The sequence below is a fragment of the Sceloporus occidentalis genome, unplaced genomic scaffold, assembly GCF_023333645.1.
Source record: "Sceloporus occidentalis isolate IW3139 unplaced genomic scaffold, rSceOcc1.0.p SCAF_79, whole genome shotgun sequence".
Taxonomy (NCBI): Eukaryota; Metazoa; Chordata; class Lepidosauria; order Squamata; family Phrynosomatidae; genus Sceloporus; species Sceloporus occidentalis.
This window is the reverse complement of record NW_028317059.1, coordinates 1,137,501-1,157,300: the sequence shown is the minus strand read 5'-3', so window position 1 is coordinate 1,157,300 and position 19,800 is coordinate 1,137,501. Positions and strand designations below refer to the sequence as shown.

The 19,800-nt window shown below is 40.1% G+C and overlaps 2 protein-coding genes across 3 annotated transcripts; both read right to left on the bottom strand.

Annotated features, from left to right (window-relative positions):
• Positions 1 to 459: 459 nt before the first annotated feature.
• LOC149285363 (mannose-1-phosphate guanyltransferase beta-A) lies at positions 460 to 8,261 on the bottom strand. 2 transcript variants are annotated; one of them, XM_089495422.1, is made up of 9 exons: positions 8,133 to 8,261; positions 4,512 to 4,592; positions 3,388 to 3,436; positions 2,554 to 2,696; positions 2,093 to 2,251; positions 1,457 to 1,535; positions 1,219 to 1,346; positions 751 to 933; positions 460 to 627 (listed from the first exon to the last, which is right to left on the bottom strand). In XM_089495422.1, the coding sequence occupies exons 1-9, from the start codon at positions 8,259 to 8,261 to the stop codon at positions 460 to 462; spliced, it is 1,119 nt and encodes a 372-aa protein (XP_089351548.1). The 2 variants fall into 2 exon arrangements, with proteins under 2 accessions (XP_089351548.1, XP_089351549.1); XM_089495423.1 differs by having other exon boundaries at positions 460 to 591.
• An 8,466-nt stretch (positions 8,262 to 16,727) lies between these two features.
• Positions 16,728 to 19,553, bottom strand: LOC149285362 (inositol hexakisphosphate kinase 1-like). The gene is made up of 5 exons (XM_089495408.1): positions 19,331 to 19,553; positions 18,602 to 18,821; positions 18,194 to 18,375; positions 17,840 to 18,015; positions 16,728 to 17,165 (listed from the first exon to the last, which is right to left on the bottom strand). The coding sequence occupies exons 1-5, from the start codon at positions 19,551 to 19,553 to the stop codon at positions 16,728 to 16,730; spliced, it is 1,239 nt and encodes a 412-aa protein (XP_089351534.1).
• Positions 19,554 to 19,800: the final 247 nt, after the last annotated feature.

The following is a 19,800-nucleotide window of genomic DNA, read 5'->3' as shown; positions in this document are numbered from 1 at the left end:
AGTCATGGGAGCTGCACTGTAACAGCAATGCCAGGACTACAGTCTCTTTGCCCTGTGGTGAAATAAGCAGCAGCCCCTTCTTAATCACACAGGCTTAAAACCTGAAGACAATCAACGGCACTTGTCATTCAGTTCTTCTGCTAGAAAAAAAGTGTTTTAAAAGATCTTGCATTGTGCTGGAGCAGTCTCGTGTTCATTTAAAGGAGGCCATATGGAACGGATCTTCAATGCTCCCTATAGATAAAAAGGCACAGGGCTTATTAACCACTGATGGCCACTGCGGAGTGGTCCGTTTGGGCAGAGTCCAAACGTTTGGCACTGTGGCTGGGCGGCAGAAAGCCGTGTTAAGCCTGTTTGCAAGGAAAGTCTGATCCTGGAGTATTGCCCACCTGTCATATGCTGCACGGTGACTGCGAGACCCAGTTTTTTAGTTCTCTGTGGGCAGCAGTTTTAACGTCTCTACATGATAATCCTTGGTTCTGGTACAGATTCAGCAATGCACTTGTGGGGCAAAACGTTGGCTCCATTTAGGTAAAGCTCATCATTAACAATGACATCTTCTCCTAGCACTGTCACATTCTCCACGCGTACCTGCAAGAAAGCCATAAGCAAAAACCACATTAGTATCTACATTTTACTGATGGCTACAGCATAATATGCATGACACTTGTGTTCTTAGTTTTGCCATTTGTCATATGACTACATGATATTAATGTTGAGTAATATGCCGCTGCTCCAGGAATAACTCACCCACTGCCCAACAGAAGAGCTCCAGCCAACAATGGAAGACTCAAGCCAGGAGTGGGAGTGAAGTCGCGATCCTTTCATAATCGTGCACCTCTTAATACGGACACCGTCCTCAACAGTTACTCCAGGTCCAATGGTCACGTTAGGTCCTATGCAGCAATTCTGGCCAATCTTTGCTGTGGGGTCCTACAGATAAAATGGATTACTGACTGTTCTGCATAGGGGGGCTTTGAGGGTAGAAAACATAGGTCATTCAGCAGCCAAAGATATAGTAGAGAGAAGGTTGAGCTAGCCCTGCACACATGACAATAAGGAGGGAGGTTGGCCTTGTCAATGGATGCCCTCATTTACTGCAGCTGGTCAGCCATTTGCTTATTCCATGTATGGGATCTGGGGGGAAAACTACCACGAGCTGGGCCAAATCTGCAGGCAAATTTCTAAGTGTAAACGTAGGGGTCAGCAGTCACTCACCACAAGAACGTTTCCGATAAAGCCTGGTCCAGAATGAAGCAGTTCTGGATGCTTCTGCCTCACGGACTGCAGATACATGCACATGCCAGTTAGGAAGTCCTTAGGCTGTCCGATGTCCATCCAAAATCCTAACAAAGAGGGGACAAAATCCCAAACTCCATAAAATTGTACATGATTTGTAGGATATGGTTATTAAAATCCTACAAAAGCCATATCTCAACTAAAACCCCTTTCTTACCTTGCAACTCCATGGCAAACAATTGTCCATCTTGAGCCATGGCTGGAAAAATCTCCTTTTCAATTGAAGTTGGACGAAGCTGGAAAAAAGTTATATGGGTAAGATAAATTCACCATCACTGTCTGTTTCACAAGCAGTGGCAGCAAAATCTTATTTGCTTTAATTCATAATTGGACTAATCAATCAGTAACTTCACCGTTATTGGGTAGTTCACCTTTTATGATCCTCAAATGAAAAAGAAACCTTCCACTGCCATCCCATGCACAGCAGAGTAATGTATCTACAAACGTGTCTAAATTTTATATTTCATCCATTACAGAATTGTCAACATCACAAACGCAGGAATAATTCTCAGTGCTAAACTAAGTTTAACTGGTTTAGACACAAAGCACAATGTGCAGCAAGGTTTTTTCAACATGCACTTTATGGTAGTGCTATTGGTGCACAGGATCTACGTATTGAACAAGGAGATCTGCCCAATACAGGTCATGATTTGTCCACAAGTGCTGTAGTGAAAACTAGTGAAAATGCATGAACACTGGTTAGGATATGTAGTTCTCATTAGCTACTAAAATCAATTCTGAGAGAAATAGTGAAACATTACATCAGTAAAACCTTGTCAACATTGAGGCCTACCTTTATGCGATCCAGTACTGAAGGACAGAAGATGTAAAGCCCTGAGTTGATCTTGTTGGATACAAATATTTGAGGTTTCTCCACAAACCTCTGAATCTGTCCAGTTTCTTGTTCGTAAACGACCACTCCATACTTTGATGGCTCCTCCACCTTTGTTACCTTTAAGAAGGATATAGACACATTGGTAAGACTGCGGCTCCTTCAGTCTAGGAATCAAACATCCCAGCCGAGAATATTATATATATATATATATATATATATATATATATATATATATACACATACATATATATATATACACACACACACACACAATATAATTTAATACTTAAAAACAATCAGATTTCTGGCCCAGATGTGGAAAGGAAGAAGAAACTTCCTCAATTTCCTTGGTTACTCTCTTATGTTTAGATCTATCAGACGCCAGAGATATCTCTCAGTGGAGAGTAGTGCAAACTTACCACGATAGTGCCCTCCTTTCCATGGTGCTTATGGAACCGCACCATATCCTCAAATGGAAAATCACAGATCACGTCGCTATTGAGTACAAAGAAAGGCTCCGTGTTCTCTGTCAGCAGGTCCCGAGCCAAGGCTAGTGGACCAGCTACATTGGCAAAACACAGAGGGGATGGATTACAACAAAACTGACGGCAATCCGCAAGTAAAAACAGATAAGTATGAAATATATTAATAAAGAGGCATTAAAGCCTCAACAAATATAACGTACATTAGTTTGGCGTCACCAATGCACCAATCACACGACTTGTAACGGGAAAGTAACATTTGTGTCTCTGATCTCTATCAGCCCTAAAGAAGTTAAATTATGTATAATGGACCGACGCTATGCATGCATGTACTTTGCAGAGCACAAACGAATGCAGTCCCAATGTATGTCTTAGTGGGGGACTCTTCCTTTACAAATAAACTGGCCATGTTATCTTACATCATTTCTTTATAATGCTTGGGGAAAATAATAGCAAACATACAAAGAGTCATGTTTAATGTATATGAGATCTTATGTAAGACCACAATCACCACAAATATTTACAGCGTCTACCAAACATTTTCTAAATGACCTTTCATGCATTGTACAGAAATACACACAAATTTAACTGATCACCAGAGTTCCAGTTTGTAATTTTACAGAAATGATTTCATTAAAAAAGTATACTCTTCAAACACTATAAAGGAAAAAAAATAGCTTTTTAAATTTAGATAATGATCACATTTTCAAACACAGCCCGGGTGACTAACATTGGATTCTGAAATAAAATAGAAACGGGGTCTCTGCCCACCTGTTCCTAGAGGCTCCTTTTCATGCGACATTGAGATGCGGATCCCCAGCTGTAACCAAAGGAAGAAATAAATACAGTCCTCTGCATTCACCTTGCATGTTGGCTGTATTATGCTTCATATCTCACCAGGGATATAACCTTCTCAAAAACAATTCCTGAATCATGTAAAATGTTGCCTTATTCATAACATTTACCAAGAACCGCTCAGTCTCATGTGACACAAATGCAAGAAGCGATAGGTTGTGGTCATAGAGACTGAAAAGGCTTCTTCACAAAAGTTTGTGTTGTTTTCATGTAAATAAACCTTCAGCAGAATGAATGAAATTAGAGATCTGCTTATTTGCTTAATATAGTAGAAAATGCAATTAACGCTTTCTTGGTATATAAACGGATGCTGGAAGCTTCTCCCTGTTGCTATCGCGGTTATGAGTAACCTTTCTGCATCATAGGATCCATAACTCACAAGATCCATAGCGGCAGTGAGTCTTCCTACAGTAAAAGGTCCAATGGTTGGAATATTGATGCAATTCTACCCTAAACTGCTGGGAGCTTTGAACTGACCCCTACAGATTCAGAGTCTATAAAACACCAGATGTTCCTCCATTAATAAACTTTCCCTACTAAAAGATGCCAACAGCAGGGATAAAAACGGACCTCAAAACTGCTAAAATCAACGTAAAGCCCATATGCTAAAGTTAAATCCTGCTTAACTATTTGAGCATTTTTGCCATGCAGGCAAAAACAGTACTTTTAGATCACATGCGTGTGAAGAGGGCTCTCTGTACCTAATGTATTAGTTTGCCTTAGTTTTGTCAGATCCTTTGAATGTAAGGACTGTGAGAAGTGTTTTGCAAATTGTTAGTGCTATATAAATAAAAGATATTAATAATAATAATAAATAATAATAATAATAATGTTAACTCACAACAGTTAGGATAGCGATACAGAAGATAGGTTGGTTTTTTGCTGTATCAGCAGTACGGGCCAATGCAGTGAATCGCAATGACCTGGCATAATAGAGAAGCCTCGCCATATTGATCTAACAGACACACGATACAAACTCTGTCTCAGTAACATCTGTGGTTAATGAATGAATGATTCTGGTCCTGATATTGATTACTTACCCTCTTTTCTTGCTCTTTCATCTCCTTCTCTAACATATCAGACATGTAGCTGACTGCCAGGATAACATGTTTAACCCCAGCCTGAACAAGGGAGAAAACATTATTTGAAGGGAGATAAACACAACAAAATTACACAGCAAAAGGTTTTTCCTTTTTTTTTTTTTTTAACCTATGCAGATATCTCTAGATTGTAAGCTCATTTTAGCCAAATCCTTCTCACCTGTTCCTCTAAAGGTTATGTTATATACTACTTGTCATGTCCTGTTTTCCCATTGTACAACACTGTGGAATATGATGGCGCTATATCACACCATAAGTAATATTTTTTACCAATTGATTTTGCTTTTTTCCCTTTCTTTTTCAACGGAAAATGTGCTTAATTTTGTTTTACTAAAAAAGTATGTATTTAGGTTTACTCAATAAAGAAAGAAAAATGTGAATCTGTAAATTCAAGAAAACAACAAAGAGAACATTTTTCTAAATATTTTATCACCATGATTTTTATTTTTTCATTACTTAATTTAAAACATAGCAGCATTTGGGAGCATCCTGACATAGTATCAGTATTAAAGTCAAGGCTTGACAAACCCAAGGGTTTTGCAGGGCTGTCACCATGGAACCGGTCTAGCTGGTGTCGTGAGGTGCCCAGCGGGGTCACATTATGCACGCTACGCAACCTTAGTGGGTGCCCAACGTCACTCGCTTAACCGCGCATCCGCAGAAAAGCATAGTGTGTCACATTTGAGATGGCAGAAGGTAGACAGTGGAGTGTGAGTGCTGGAGTAATGTGTGTGTGTATAGTATAGTGTCAAAGTCACTGTGTGTACATGTGTAGTGCTGAAGTCAGTCTGTAAGTATGTGTATATTGTAAAGTGTGTGTGTATATATATATATATATATATATATATAAATGGTACCAGAGTCAGTACGTCTACTGTATTGTATGTGTCCATAGTGTTAAAATGCTTATATTTATAGTGTAAGCCAGGGTGTATGGTGTTGTTTATGTTACAATATGGCATTAGTATGAGCGTGTATGTCAGCATATAGTGTTAAAGTGTGTATGGTGTTACCATGTGTGTACATGAGCGTATAATGTTAGCGTGTGTGTGTTACTGCAGTGTATTAGTGTTTGTATGCATAAGATATTAGTGAATGTCTGTTACTGTATTATGCTAAAGTGTTTAACCCCTTCGTGACAAAGGCTGATTTTACTTTTTGTACCCTTCGTGACAATGGCCGTTTTAACATTTCTGCGCTGCTTGTGTTTAGCTGTAATTTTCTTCTTTCCCATTTACTGAACCCACACACATTAGATATTGTTTTTTTCAGGACAAGAAGGGCTTACTTTAGATGACATTGTTTTGATTGTATCATATTATTTACTATAAAAAAAAAAAAAAGTATAAAATATGGTGAAAAATTTAGAAAAAAATGACTGTTTCTAACTTATAGTTGAAAAATCTTTTACTCATCTATAAAAGGTTATGAAAAAACCTGCTAAATAGATTCTACTATTTGTCCTGAGTTTAGAAATACCCAATGTTTTTATGTTTTTTTGTTTTTTTCTACACGTTATGGGGCAATAAGTACAGGTAGCGTTTTGCTATTTCAAAGCCATTTTTTCCAAATCTGGTAATTCTTCGGGTATATTTGAAGCCGGCCAATGCAATTTACCCCATCAAGTCGTATATTTTTTTAAAACTAGACAGCCCAGGGTATTCCAAATGCTAGTATTTTAACCCTTTCCATGCACCATATCTACCACAAAAAAAACAAAGGGATCGATCCAGCATTTGAAAAAAAAAAAACCTTCCAGCTTTATTTTACTTAATGATTAAAAAGCATAGTTCACACCTGTGCATCCAGTACACAGGAAACCCCAAATCTGACGCGTTTCAAGCGGTACCCCGCTCTTTATCACAGATATCTACCACCAGTCTTTGTCAAACTTTATGGTAGTATTTTTTTTTGCATTTGTTTTTTCACACACATTTTACTTCAGGTATAAATAAACAGGTTCTGGTATATGTCACTATCATAAAACACCCCAATATGTGTTTAGCAACATCTCCTGAGCACAGCGATACCTCACATGAATGATTTTGCCTGGCTGTTTGGGGGCAAAAGGGCCACATTTGGGGCATGCGCATTTTTCAATGTTGAACTTTGGCATTTGGGGATCCACTGCCCATGCCCTATTTGGTACATCTTTGAGCCGGGCCATTTCAGTGTGCCCAACAAAACCATATATTTTTGAAAACTAGACACCCCAGGGTATTTTAAATGCTGGTATTTTAACTCTTTGCATGCACACATTTTACCACCAGAATTTTTTCAAAGTTTGCAGTAGTATTCTTTTGTGTGTATTTTTCCCACACACACCTATGTTATGTATGAATTTACAGCTCCTGGTATATGCCGCTGTCACACGACACCCCAATATGTATGCATTTTTCTAATTGGAAATTAGATGTGTGGCCATCCTTCCCCCCCATGTTAATTGGGACATTGTTGAACCCGGCCAATTCAATTTACCCCATCAAATCATACATTTTTTTAAAGTAGACACCCCATGGGCATTTAATATGCCAGTATTTTAACTCTTTCCATGCAAGAATTGTTTTAAGCTAATATGCTAATTTTAGAACTTGCTCACAAAAATATATTTTCTATATATATATTTTATTTTTTTTCCCTTTTTTTAAAAAAAATTAACATTTTTTTTTCAACTTGAAGGTTCCCCTGATAGTGACATCAGTGGGAAATTATTTTTACATTTTACTGTTTTTTTTACTATTTTTTTCTAATTATTATTAATTTTATTTTTTAATTTATTTTTACTAATCACACTGTGATTAGAAAGCTGGGCTCCATTGACTTGCATGGTTGAATGCAGTACCTGTATTCAACCTGCAAGTGGAGCCAGAGTTCTCTAGAGGGTCTGGAGACCATCTAGCGAACTTTTTCATCTTTATTGTTTTTTTCCCCCGGAGCGGTCACAGTCCATCCAGAGGTAAGTGTTTGGTGTCGCTGGATGCCTCGTGATCGAGGCATTCCAGCAACACCATTTAAGTTTAGGGGAGTGATCGTTGATCGCCTCCTAAACGCTTTTAAAAACGGGCATCCGCCGCCATACAATGTATGGCGGATGTTGACGCCCCGGGGAGGGGCCAGAGATGGTCCCTAGTGCCGATCGTGGCGTTGCTGAATGCCTCGAGGTCGAGGCATTACAGCAACGCCGTTTGGGTGCAGAAAGCGAAAGTAGATCGCTTTCTGCACCCGTTTAAAGACGTGTTGGTCCTGGCACGTCAATTGTCGTAAACGACGTGTTTTTCTGTGACGTGCCCAGACCGGCAATTGTCATCAAGGGGTTAAATGTATGTTACTGAATGGCAAGGCTCGACAAACCCCAGGCGCCAGGTTGGATAATATATAGAAAAAAAAACATGGGGGGGGGGGCTGCTGGCTCCTAGATCCAGACCAAATTTGTCATTCATGCAATAATTATCTAATTATCTAATTATTCATGCAATAATTATAGTGTTACCAAACTAAACCCCACAGTGCTTTGCTTAGCCTATTCAAACACAATACTAAGTAATGAAAACAGCATCTTACCTTCACCAGAGCTTCTACTTGGTGTAACAGGATGGGCTTGTTGCAAAAGTCCACCAGTGGCTTAGGAACACTGAGGGTGAGGGGGCGCAATCGGGTGCCATAACCGCCAACTAGGATCAGAGCCTTCATGTTTACCTGTAGAAAAGCCACATATAGTCAGCACAAGAAGATCTGCTGTCATCCAGACATTCTATAATGCGTATGAACGTGCATGTCTTTGACATCTAAAATCAACCCTTTTCTACTACCACCTCCCTCAAAGAGACTTACAGGTGCTCCTAAAATACGGAAGTCACTGCGATCCTATGTGGGCATCCACCAGGAAACCTTCAAAACTTTTTACTGCAGATGACCAATAAGTCTTAAAAGTCTAGTACATACTTTTGCTTTTAATTCTTAATGCTCCAGTTCCTCAGTGTGAAATGTTATCCTATCTATCTGCTATCATTTTAGCAAAGAGGTATTTTGGCACAATGTCCCAGAGTTGTTCACCAACCAAATCCATTACGAAAGTGGCTTTTTGCTTCTCGTAGAATGCATCATCACTGATAATGAACCAGTCACCAGGCCAGCCGCGAAGCACAAGTGACAGGTATAATATCTCAGCGCTATAATCAGTGTCTTAAAGTGAGGGATACATAAAAAAAGATGATTCTAGTATCACGTTTGCCAAGTAATTCAATCACCATAGCAACCAATGAAACAGTGCAATCAGTAGTACCATATCGATTGGTAATAAGGCCCCAATAATCACTTTGTATACAATACTCCCTTTGCATTTCTAATGAAATAACTATTTGTATGAAAAAAAAAAAACATTTAATACTGAAAATGCAGCTCAGAATTGCAGAAAGCACCATTTTCTAAAATGCATATCTGCTGTATCACTGCTCATGGATTCTCATATATTATGAATATTGCTTCGAACACGGCTGCTAGATTACGAAGGACTGTACTGCACTAGAAATAATTATTTACGGGGGGGGGGGTAAAAACAGTCCAATAACCTTGTTTTATAATTCTGAATTTTTGCAAGATAAATTTTTCTGTATTTTTATGTATAAAGACTTATTATAACCCAACGTGGTAAATGTGGGGCATTAACCATAGCAACCAACAAAACGTTCCTAATGGTTGATCCTACTTTGAACCAGAATTACTCTAAAAAAAGTCTAACCTGTTATATGTTACTAATAGAAAATAAGAGAAGAGACCCCAAAGTGCTTATTCTGAAAGATGACAGGATACCAATCTCAGAACACCGTTCTCCCCACTGTATCAGGATTGTGGTGGACAATAAAAATACCATCTTACTCTGGATCATATTGCAGCTGTGGGATAAAATGTTGGAAACTAGCAAGATTTTTTTTAAATCAAAGCAGCTTCTCTATGTGATGAAATAAATTAATTTTGTAATATAGAACTGTACCATATTGTCCTGATTATAAGCTGCACCCTAATTTGAGGGGTTTAGATTTTCTCAATTTCTCCGTTCCTGTTCCGCCGACCACTTCCATATCCCTGTCTTATATCCCTCAGCTTCTTTTCTTGCCTCATCTTGTTGTTCTGTCTTCTTTCTTCAGTCTCCGTCCGCTTCTCTGTGCACAAGGCATCTTGGAGCACTTCTGACAAAGGGCGGAGCCTTTGGCCACACCCACTTCCCAGATTGGAGTAAAAGGTGCAGAAATGCTTCTCTTTCTCCGTGAATCCATCTGCATTATTTTGACTTCTGCAAAAGAGCAGAGTCACAGGGACAGCCTCTCCCCTGTTCCTCCAATCTGGGAAAGGCTGTGCATGGAGGCTCCGCCCTTTCACACAGAGGCCTGGTTCACCGAGAAGGAGGCAAAGACAGAAGAACAAGAAGATACAGAGAAGAAGCAGAGCTGCGGAAATGGAGACAGGGACATGGAAGCGGACGGCGGAAAAGGTAGGGAGACATTGAGAGAGTGTGAGAAAATACTGTTTTACCTTTCTCTCAATGTGTATTTTTTCCAAATATTTTTTTTTTTTTAAATAGCATTAAACTATAGGGGTGTGGCTTATACAAGGGACAATACGGTAGTTCAGTAAAAATGTAACTTGACACCTTTTTCATTGTAATTTCAAGTAAGGGTGTGGCAGTTCCACCCACTACTGTTCTGAGGTTTCCCTGCCTTCTGATTCACCAGTGCAAAAAGAACTGGTATTTCCTGGTTTTCCCACAAGTAGATGGAAGGTCAGTGACATAACCGCTCCGTGTGCGATCCGGTGACTATATAACACACTTTAGCTAATATGCCTTTTTTTTTTAACTTTAACCCAATTAAAACCAGCAAAATAAAGTTCATACAAGTAATTACCTCAGGTTTAATTATTAAAGCAAACCTCAGGTCCCAGGTGACTTCTAAACTAAATCGATTATATCGGTTTTATTTCTCTTGAAACACTTTAGAAACAGGGATCTACAGCTTTGTACAGCAGTCTGGTGGTCATAGCTCCTAAATGTTTACAGCTGAATAAACTTGACAGTAATCGTGTAATCTCTTCTAGCCAGTGTCTATATTTTACTGGATTGTTTCCAATCCTGAACGTTATAATCTTACATTTACAAGCAATGGTTTTGCCGACAGGTGCAGGTACTTAGGATGTGTGTCAAACTGACACATTTCATTAAAGGGACTTGTATAACTGGCTAAAATCACTTCCCTTGCACTTTGAATAGATGCACAGCTTTGTAAATAACCCGACTCATTGCATGTACTATATACAAAGGCTCATTATATCCATATTCTCCTCATATCCAGTTTTTCACCAAATCACGCCGCCTTCACCTGTAAAATCTCTCTAGTTTGGCTTTTCCGCATACAAATACTAAAGTACGTATGAGAAAAATCCTGTCTGGATTATTGCAACTCCATACTAACCTCCTCGTCTCCCATCTCTTCCAGTAAATCTGCTGCCTCGCTGTGTCAGTCCATCCACCGTCTCCCCACATGTTCCACGATGAAATGTAAACCCCCGACCACCGCCTACAGAGTCCTTAACAACACGAAACCCGCTACGTCTACACTCTCACCTCCAAACACTCCAACCACCCTCTCCAACAGTTACTATAATACCCAGGATTCTACCAATGCTGAACCCGCTCAAGAATTCTTCCCCTACCTCTTAAACACTCACAGAAGCATACAGTCCACCCCCCTAAAACCTCAACCTGCATCCTGGAAGAATCCGTCTGTTCTCTCCGGGTCTTTAGGGTCTCCGACTTCTCCGCATCACCCTTTCTACAATGAGTCCTCCTCGTCCATGCTGTCCCTAACCGTCTATCTCATTCGCCTTGAACCTCCTTATAAATTGTAAGGGTGTATTTCTCTTTCTGTCTCAATGTGTGTTAATTTTTGTTCACTGTCCCCTATCATAACAGTAACTATTTCACATATGTAAGTATATATAATGTATACTCATTAGTTACTACAATGCCAAAGGAAAACATAGAATGCAAGGATTAAAGTTAACTCCAGTTAGCTAATAATAATAATAATAATAATAATAGCGGAATATACGGAATTAGGATACTTGGGGCAGCCCATTCGATCCAATGCCATGGGGAAATGTGAGCGAAGATAGAGAGGTACATTAGAATTATGTAGGGATTCATGTATAATTAGAATATCATTAATGTATACATTAGAATTATGTATGCAGTTGCATAGACTTACCCTTCTCTATCTTAGCTTCCTTCTGTCACCCGACTACACTTCCACCTCAGCACCATTGAAACTGATGGCGTCATTGGGGCAGGGGTCAATGGGCGGAGTCTCACGCCCACTTCCGCTTCTCAGTTTCACTCCGTGAAGCGCCTCGTCGTGTTGCAGGAGACTTGCTGAACTTTTCTGGCCGCCGTACATTATGTCGCGGTCGTTCTTTGTGGGTATTTAGACGGGCGGGACATTTTACAGACCGGCTTCACGTTAAACCGCCACGGGCGTCTCCGTTGCTTAGAAACCGACTGGACCAATCCGCTCGCTCGTTAACATTTGGCAAATTATAATTTGGCTTAAAATGGTCTCTTAGGCAACGGAAACGCCCATACATTGCCCTTTCCACCAATCAGCCTGTAACACACCTCCAGTTGAAGCAAAACAGAATTGGAGGACTAGATGGCCAATCAGTTAGTCCAGTGACATGCTGCCATGGGTACAACTCCAGCAAGGCGGAAGTAGAGCAAGACGGGTTAGGCGTGAACATAAACGATAAAGATAGACACACTTCCTTGAAGCATGGGTCCTAACTCTGATTCATATCATCAAGGCCTCAGATAACATAGGCTTCCTCTGCCTTCCGGTTAAAGTGTACTACAACGCCCATCATCCTCAGCAGGCAAAACATGCTCCACAGCACTTGAAAGGAAAGCAATATTTTTTTTTTTCTTTTAAGTGTTGACTCAAATCATTCTTGATTAAACAACAATTAACTTGCTCCTACAGGGCTTAAATAGAAATGTATATATTTTTATTAAAAAAAATATAACTTTTCCAAAATATTACATTTTGTTCTATACACTAAACGAGCCTGGGTAAGTAGGTGTTGAAGAGCCATTAAAATACATTATGTAGCTTGCATTCAAGCATAAAGCGGATCCTACATGTTACAGGCCTATACAACAAATAAAGCCAGATAAATGTTTTTTTTAAAATATATTTATTGAAAAATATACCTTTAAATATATATCATATTAAATGCACCTGCTGTGTATTTCCTATGGAATGTATCTTTTTTGCACGAATATTCTAGCACCGTAACCTTTTTCTGTCCGGTTAAGGAAGCCTGTAAGGAAAAGGGTCGGTGAACTGATTACATAGTTCTTTGACTCTGCAACACTGACACGCAGATCCAGACAGACACAAGTTTACCATTCAAATTAAACGCCCTCCAAAAATTATAGCGGCAAAAAAAAGAAAAGCACAAGCTAAAGGTAGTTATTAGAGACAGCTCACCTTCTGTCTCATCTCCCCTAAACAGACTGTAACCAAGGGCAGGGCCCACATCACCCCAGTATGCCTTAACAAGTCTTTATACTCAATAAAATAAATAATAATAAAAAAAAGGATAACAGATCTGTTTAGGCAACAGTTAAAACATCTGTAGTACATAAAGAAGTAAAAGCATCTATGTTGTGGTGGCACATGAAACAATATCGGGATTTAAGGGGAAGTAAATAAGAGAATGCGGAATGGGAGATTTTATTCTGCAGAATTTTAAATACTTACAAATTAGAATGTTTAAGAACCTTGAAATGGTTTAAAGTTCAAGATCAATTCAATTCAATCAAAGGGTTATTTTTATAAAAGCAATTCCGGTTCAAATTTTTTACTGTAATCCTGTAACCACGGCAACCGACAGAATGGTCCATTCAGCATTCCATTATTTACTATGGTGATAACGCCGCTTTTAGAACTCTGCACCAGATCCTCTCTTTATTAAATCTGGGCAAACTCAGGTAGTTGTTAGAAAGAAATATGCAATTTTATGGCACCTATCCAATCTGTTCGGCAGTAGACATATAGGTGCCAAAACATAGGTGCATCAGTTATTAAACGTTACCCTGATTTACAATGTTAAATGAACGCCTAACCAGTCAACTTAAAGAGTTAAAGTACAGGATTGGAGCATATGATAAAAACGTGGGAAAGGTCATATTGTAGAACTAATGGGTAAAAGGCGAGCACTTTTTAACAAAAAACAAAAAACACAAATGCACAACAGTTTCGGGAGTATGGTTTAATAAAAAATAATGAAACAAAAAAAACAGTAACATTTACAAATCCCAATCACATCAAGTAACATGGTTCAGCAGTGGGATCTATGTGACCTGTTAGTGCCATTTCCCTATGCAGCAACTCACACCAACCCAGTGTCTTAGAGCTACAAATGCCTTATCTACTACCTTAAAATCTATTCTTGTGAGGTTTAATGGTCAACAGAGAAACCACGACTGCTTAAAAAGATACATTAAAATGGAAGAGAAAGGTGAAGGAATTAGAATTAGTTCTAGTGCCTCAAACGAAGGCTTTGAGCTAAGCTATAGAATGGAGGTTGCCAACAGCCCCGTTGGTTTCTTGGTAGGTCCCAAAGACTCCATAGGAATTGAAAGGCTACGACGTTGTCAGCCAGATGGATGTGTTCCCACTAGAAGTATTATTTATTAATATTGGGTGGATGAGTCCCCGAACAGGCAGCAATGGGTCGCAGCATCGAATGCCCTTAAGGGTGTATTCACTAACCTTAGGAGCTTGCAGGAGGGCTGTTTCAGCTTCTTGATATGACTATACTTCATTTATCTCAGCACTGGGAGAAACTGTTGATGTTAAATAATTAACCGTTCTGCAAACTCTCCAGACGTCGCAATATAGGGCGTACAACAAAGAAAGGCAAAGTATTAATGCTACATGTTCATATAGTCTTTACTATGTTGTAACAGACTTTTCAAGGACAACCAGTTTCTCCAACGTATTGTAATGAAGATACGGGTCATCGTTAAAAAGCACAAGTATATATCACCAGAAAAAGAATGGATTTTTGGGCCATAGCTAATACAGTAACAAGTTTTCCTCAACTAAATACTTTGGGTCACTGATTAAGACTGTACTGAAGGAACAAGGTGGACACCGCTTGTTGAGTCTATGGCTAGGCCCTAATCAATCACACTAGGACATGTTAAAAAAAATATATATATTATCTGTCTGGGGTATTTACAGGCATTAGAAATACCCAGAATGCTAATTGGTCTGACCCACTCACGGTATTTCTGCTTTGGTTTAGAAAATAACATTAAATACCTTCCCGCAGATGGCTGTGCATTACGATACATAGACCCTGATGCTTTTATAGGATATTAGCATGGACATTCTAGAGCAGGGGTGTCCAACCTGCAGCCCTCCAGCTGCTGCAGGACACATCTCCCATATTTCTCAACCGGCCCCTTAGCTGAAAGAGCATTATGGGAGATGTAGTCCTGCAGCAGCTGGAGGGCCGCAGGTTGGACACCCCTGTTCTAGAGCCAGGCAACTCTCTCACAGAGGAGCCTCTCCTTTAGGGAACTTCACGCATGGCGTCCACTTCCTTCCTGAGATTGGAAGCCCAGATGCACCATTGGGCCGATTCTCTGAGAAAGCCAGCTGAAGCTACTAGACCTCCAGCGTGGACGGCGATATCTCCCTCTATAAACATTAAATTTAAAAACAAAAATACAGAAGTTTGGGCCTGATCTATTTTAGATTTTATTGTGAAATACAAAGTTGTTCCCCCCCCCCCACTCTAAATTACCCCTTTCTTTATGATACGCAGAGAGGTAAGTTTTAAAAATGAATAAATGCAAATAAAATATATTTTGGGACAGTGATTCGGAAACTGATGGCAAGTCTGTCCAGGCGCAAATTTTTGGCCAAAATGAATCACCTCTTGGGCCGTTATATAGCCACCCGTACAAAAATAAATATGAGTATTTTGACTCCATGGAATTCAACACAGAAAAATAAAATAAAATGGCGACTACACTGGCTGTATTTATCACTTTTGCTTTCCTTTAAAACCAGCTATCCTTTGATCACCCTTACAAGTTACTTGGGGTTCAAGTTTAAGTAGTGGACGTTATTTATCTCCCCCCAACCCTTGCATTGTAAGCCAGGTCACAAATGTTAATGCATGACAAAATTAACATTGAAACCAAACATCTCCTGAGCAGGGAAGACAGCCAACACACACAGGTAAGCGTGGAATAATATAGCTCTATATATAGATTTTATCTGATATATATATATATATATTTGTGTGTGTCTTTATATATGTATATTTATATACGAATATAAATATATACAATTTTGTAGCTGTGAATCAAGCCCACAAGTCCAGATGTCTCAAACACGAGGGAAAAAGGCATCCGATTTAGTTGCATTGTTTAAGAGTCCCTGTGTGTGTATCCGTAGTCTGAAAGGAGAAGCCATAACAGTCCTTTCCAACCATAACCGTGGTGGACAGAGCAAAAGCAAAGTCAGTTGTGTGCCTACAAAGCAGCCATTGCACCAGAAGGAAAAGTATTTGAAGTGAGCCGGGCTCCAATATGCCAATTACTTTTGTGTACTGAAGACTCCCATTGTATTCTCAAAGGTTTTTTTAATATGGATTTTTTTTTTTAACCAATAAGAAAGCAGGAGCCTTACTTCATGATAGTCCTGGACTCCTGGTTCATTTTTGCACCTAACTATGCAAGCACTGATTATACTATACTATGGGACAGGACAGCATTCTGCCTTGAACCATTTTCAGCTAGGAGGCAACTGAAGGAGATGTGCATCCATAGGAAGGAACCAGACAAGTTCGAGTGAAGAAAATAGAAATACAGCTCAGAGTAAAGAGAACATAATTTGGTTTATACTGTGAAAAAAGTGCAAAGAGATATGTAATTCCACTGTGGCACTCTTATTATTGTGCGTTTCACATGTCCATGAAATCCCTCTCTGAGCCCTTATGCCACCGTGACAATATCCATTCAAAGGAAAAGGACAGTGGGAGCCATGGAGGAGCTTAGATGTCAGGACAGGTAGTTCTCTACCCAGATTACTGGTTCTCATCTCGAATTTGCTCCAAGATGTTTATCAGGCTACGTAGGCCTAACACGTAACCATTGTCTGGTCCATCATGCACTGTAGGGTCATCACGGAAGCCTTTATAGGTGCTGTGGGCGAAGTCTATCATGCGTACATCAACCATGGGTACTGATTCTAGGTCCTTGGGGTTAATGGCCCCTCCCCTTGAGCAGTCCACCCCATCATAGATTATCAGGAGTGAGCTTGAGTAGAAACGGTAAGAAGCCTGGATCTCCAGCACAGACAGAAGGCGCCTTAGTTTGCTCAGAATAGGCTCGAGTAGGTCTTGGCGCAAATGTATACCGTTGTGAAGATACTGGTACAGAGCCTTCCTGAAACCCTCAGCACTCAGTCCACGGCCGTAGTACTTGTTCAGACACAGGTAGTGTCCGGTGTCTTTTTGGAAGACCTAGCAGGAAATCAAAAGAACCAACATAATTAATTGCAAATAAAAATTCCTATTAAATTGTTGAATATATAAATTTAAAAGGCAGTGTTTATATGAATTGGTAATTCCCCTCCACTAGGGGGCGCAAGCAGAGAAAGCAGTATATATCATTTTTTACAATGAGTTTCATAGCATGATGCTATTGTGTATACAGCGCATCACTAAGTTAAAATTATAACTATAACTCTTCTTGAGATAAACTGGCCCTGTCAGCCTGGCTCCTTCTCTACAATTTCTACTGCTGAGAGACCTTGCTGATAAATCATAAAGAAAAAGAGCCCCCCCCCCAAGGTATTCCCACAAAGTTGGGAGCAAAGCATTGTCCAAAATGTCTTGATATGGTGAAGGGGACATAAAGGTATGTTTCTGTTTTGTTTAAAATATTTAATACACAGAATTATAGGTTGCATAGAGCGTCAAAAGATAGCCCTTACTTGCCCAGAAAGTGCAATGTATAAACCAAATAAAATGCCAAAGCCCTGGTCTTTTATGAAGGGTCTGAACTGATTTTGTGGCTTTTGCACCTTCAGGTCTGGAGGTACCTGCAGATGTGCAATGTGTTCCTGAGGATACTGAAACCACTCAGTTAGTGATAGGGAACACCAGGGCCAGGCTTGGGTCTCTGAGGCCAGTACCTGCATGCCGCACACCCTCACGCCCAGCGTGGCGGATGTGCTCTGCTCACACTTCTTCATCTGCCGTGCTGCCTTTTCCTCAGAAGCATCATCACCATGTTGTCTTGTGCCCATTTTAAGGTCCAGAACACATGGGAACTTGAAATGGTGGACCACATTTTCCAAGAGAAGGAACTCTGGTGGGGGTAAAGTTAAGGATGCATGCTTCTTGGTATAAATGACACATAATACTTACAAATACGCTGTCCATTTTAAATCATTTTGCAGCTTAATACAAAATCACGGCGTTTTATGCTGGGAAATCATAATTAAACCATTTGTCCTAACACATTTAAACCTTTTGAAGAAAGATACTGTAGAGTTTCCTCTCTTTGGACTCTGAGCGCATGCGGTTGAGTTGCTGTTTGTGGCAGCGAAGGCTCCAGGGGTTGTAGCTAATCTGCTCTGAGCTTATTCCACTGTTGCCATCCAGCATCTGAAAGGGAACTTCTGACTGCATCAGCAGCTCCAGCTGCGGGCTCTTCATCTCCTGGACACTGTAGAGAAAAGGCTATGTAAGCATCCATTCTCATGTGACCTTCAAATAACGAATCTGACCACAGATACAACACTGTAAAGAAAGTCAACAGTTCTATAGCATATAGATCTGTGAAATGTAAGCTTCAGAACGAGCGAATGCTTTAAAAAGCACATCTGGTGATCGTATGCAAACCTAGTAAGAGGTAGTAAAGGCAACACTACAGGTTAAATGACATTTCATACCTCTCAGAGTCCTCCCCAGTCAAGAATGGCTGCTCCTCCTTATGTTCACTGCTGGCTGGAACACTATTAGTGCGATGAAGTCCACGGCGGGAGTGCTTGCGTCTTGGGTGGTCCCTCTCAGGGGTTTCTTCTTGATCCATGTTTTCACTCTCCACAAAGGGATATGCCACAAGGTTAATGTAACCATCACTGTCACCTTCAAAGCATACAGATACTACACCTGCAAAACACAAGGAATTGTGTTATTTTATGCTTACATTTTCAAACATGTCAACCGCCTGCAAAAACACTGGCCCCTTGCTATCTGGAAATCTGCTCAACTAGCTAGTCACAAAGAGCCTAGCAGTCTAGCGACAAATGCGGATTATCCTTGGGGTTTGTCTTCCAAAAAGTGAGCTTTATGTAAACAGCGGTGAGACTAACCCCTGAAAAATTGCTCCTGGGAGAAAAGACAAGAAGGCCCTACATAACACATATGTAATGCAGAAATTCTATTAAAAACACACCTGGCTACCTCAACCCTTCTTGAAGAGAAACCAAGGATCCTCCTTCATAATATATAGTTATGTTGGCAAGCAAAATGTACATGTATGTACGCACACACGCAAAGATTTATGCACTCATGCTCAGCTCAAATGAATAGAAACAGCACCAAAATAAGAAAAGGTGACATTAGAACAAAAAATGTATGCGGCCTTAAGGGTACCAGTTTCCAGGTGGGTCCTTCACCTTTGTACTCAGGGGCAAATTCTTTCATCTCTGGTGGAAGAGATTCATAGAAGCGTTGTTCCCGGGCAATAAGAGGCTTGCAGACTGTGTGGTCATCATAGCGCATCATGCTGCTATGACCTCCCACCTGATGAATGAATGGTTCCAGCAGGACACCCCGGCCCCTGTGACACACGGTGCTCTTGCCGCACTGTCCCACCTCCATGGTTTGACAAACACACATTGCGTTGGACGCCTGACACTCGGCGAGATCATGGGGAGGGGCACGGGGGCCTGACAGCAATAACGAAGAGCAAAAGTCTGTGGATGGCAGGTCTCTTAAAAGCGAGTCACTCCACGGCCCTGTAAAGACAACAACATGATTTCATGACAATGTGTGTGAATTAGAAGGTTCAAACATTCTATACTTCAACTGCCCATTTATTATGATTGATTTATTTTTCTATACCAAGACTATTTATTAATAAGGG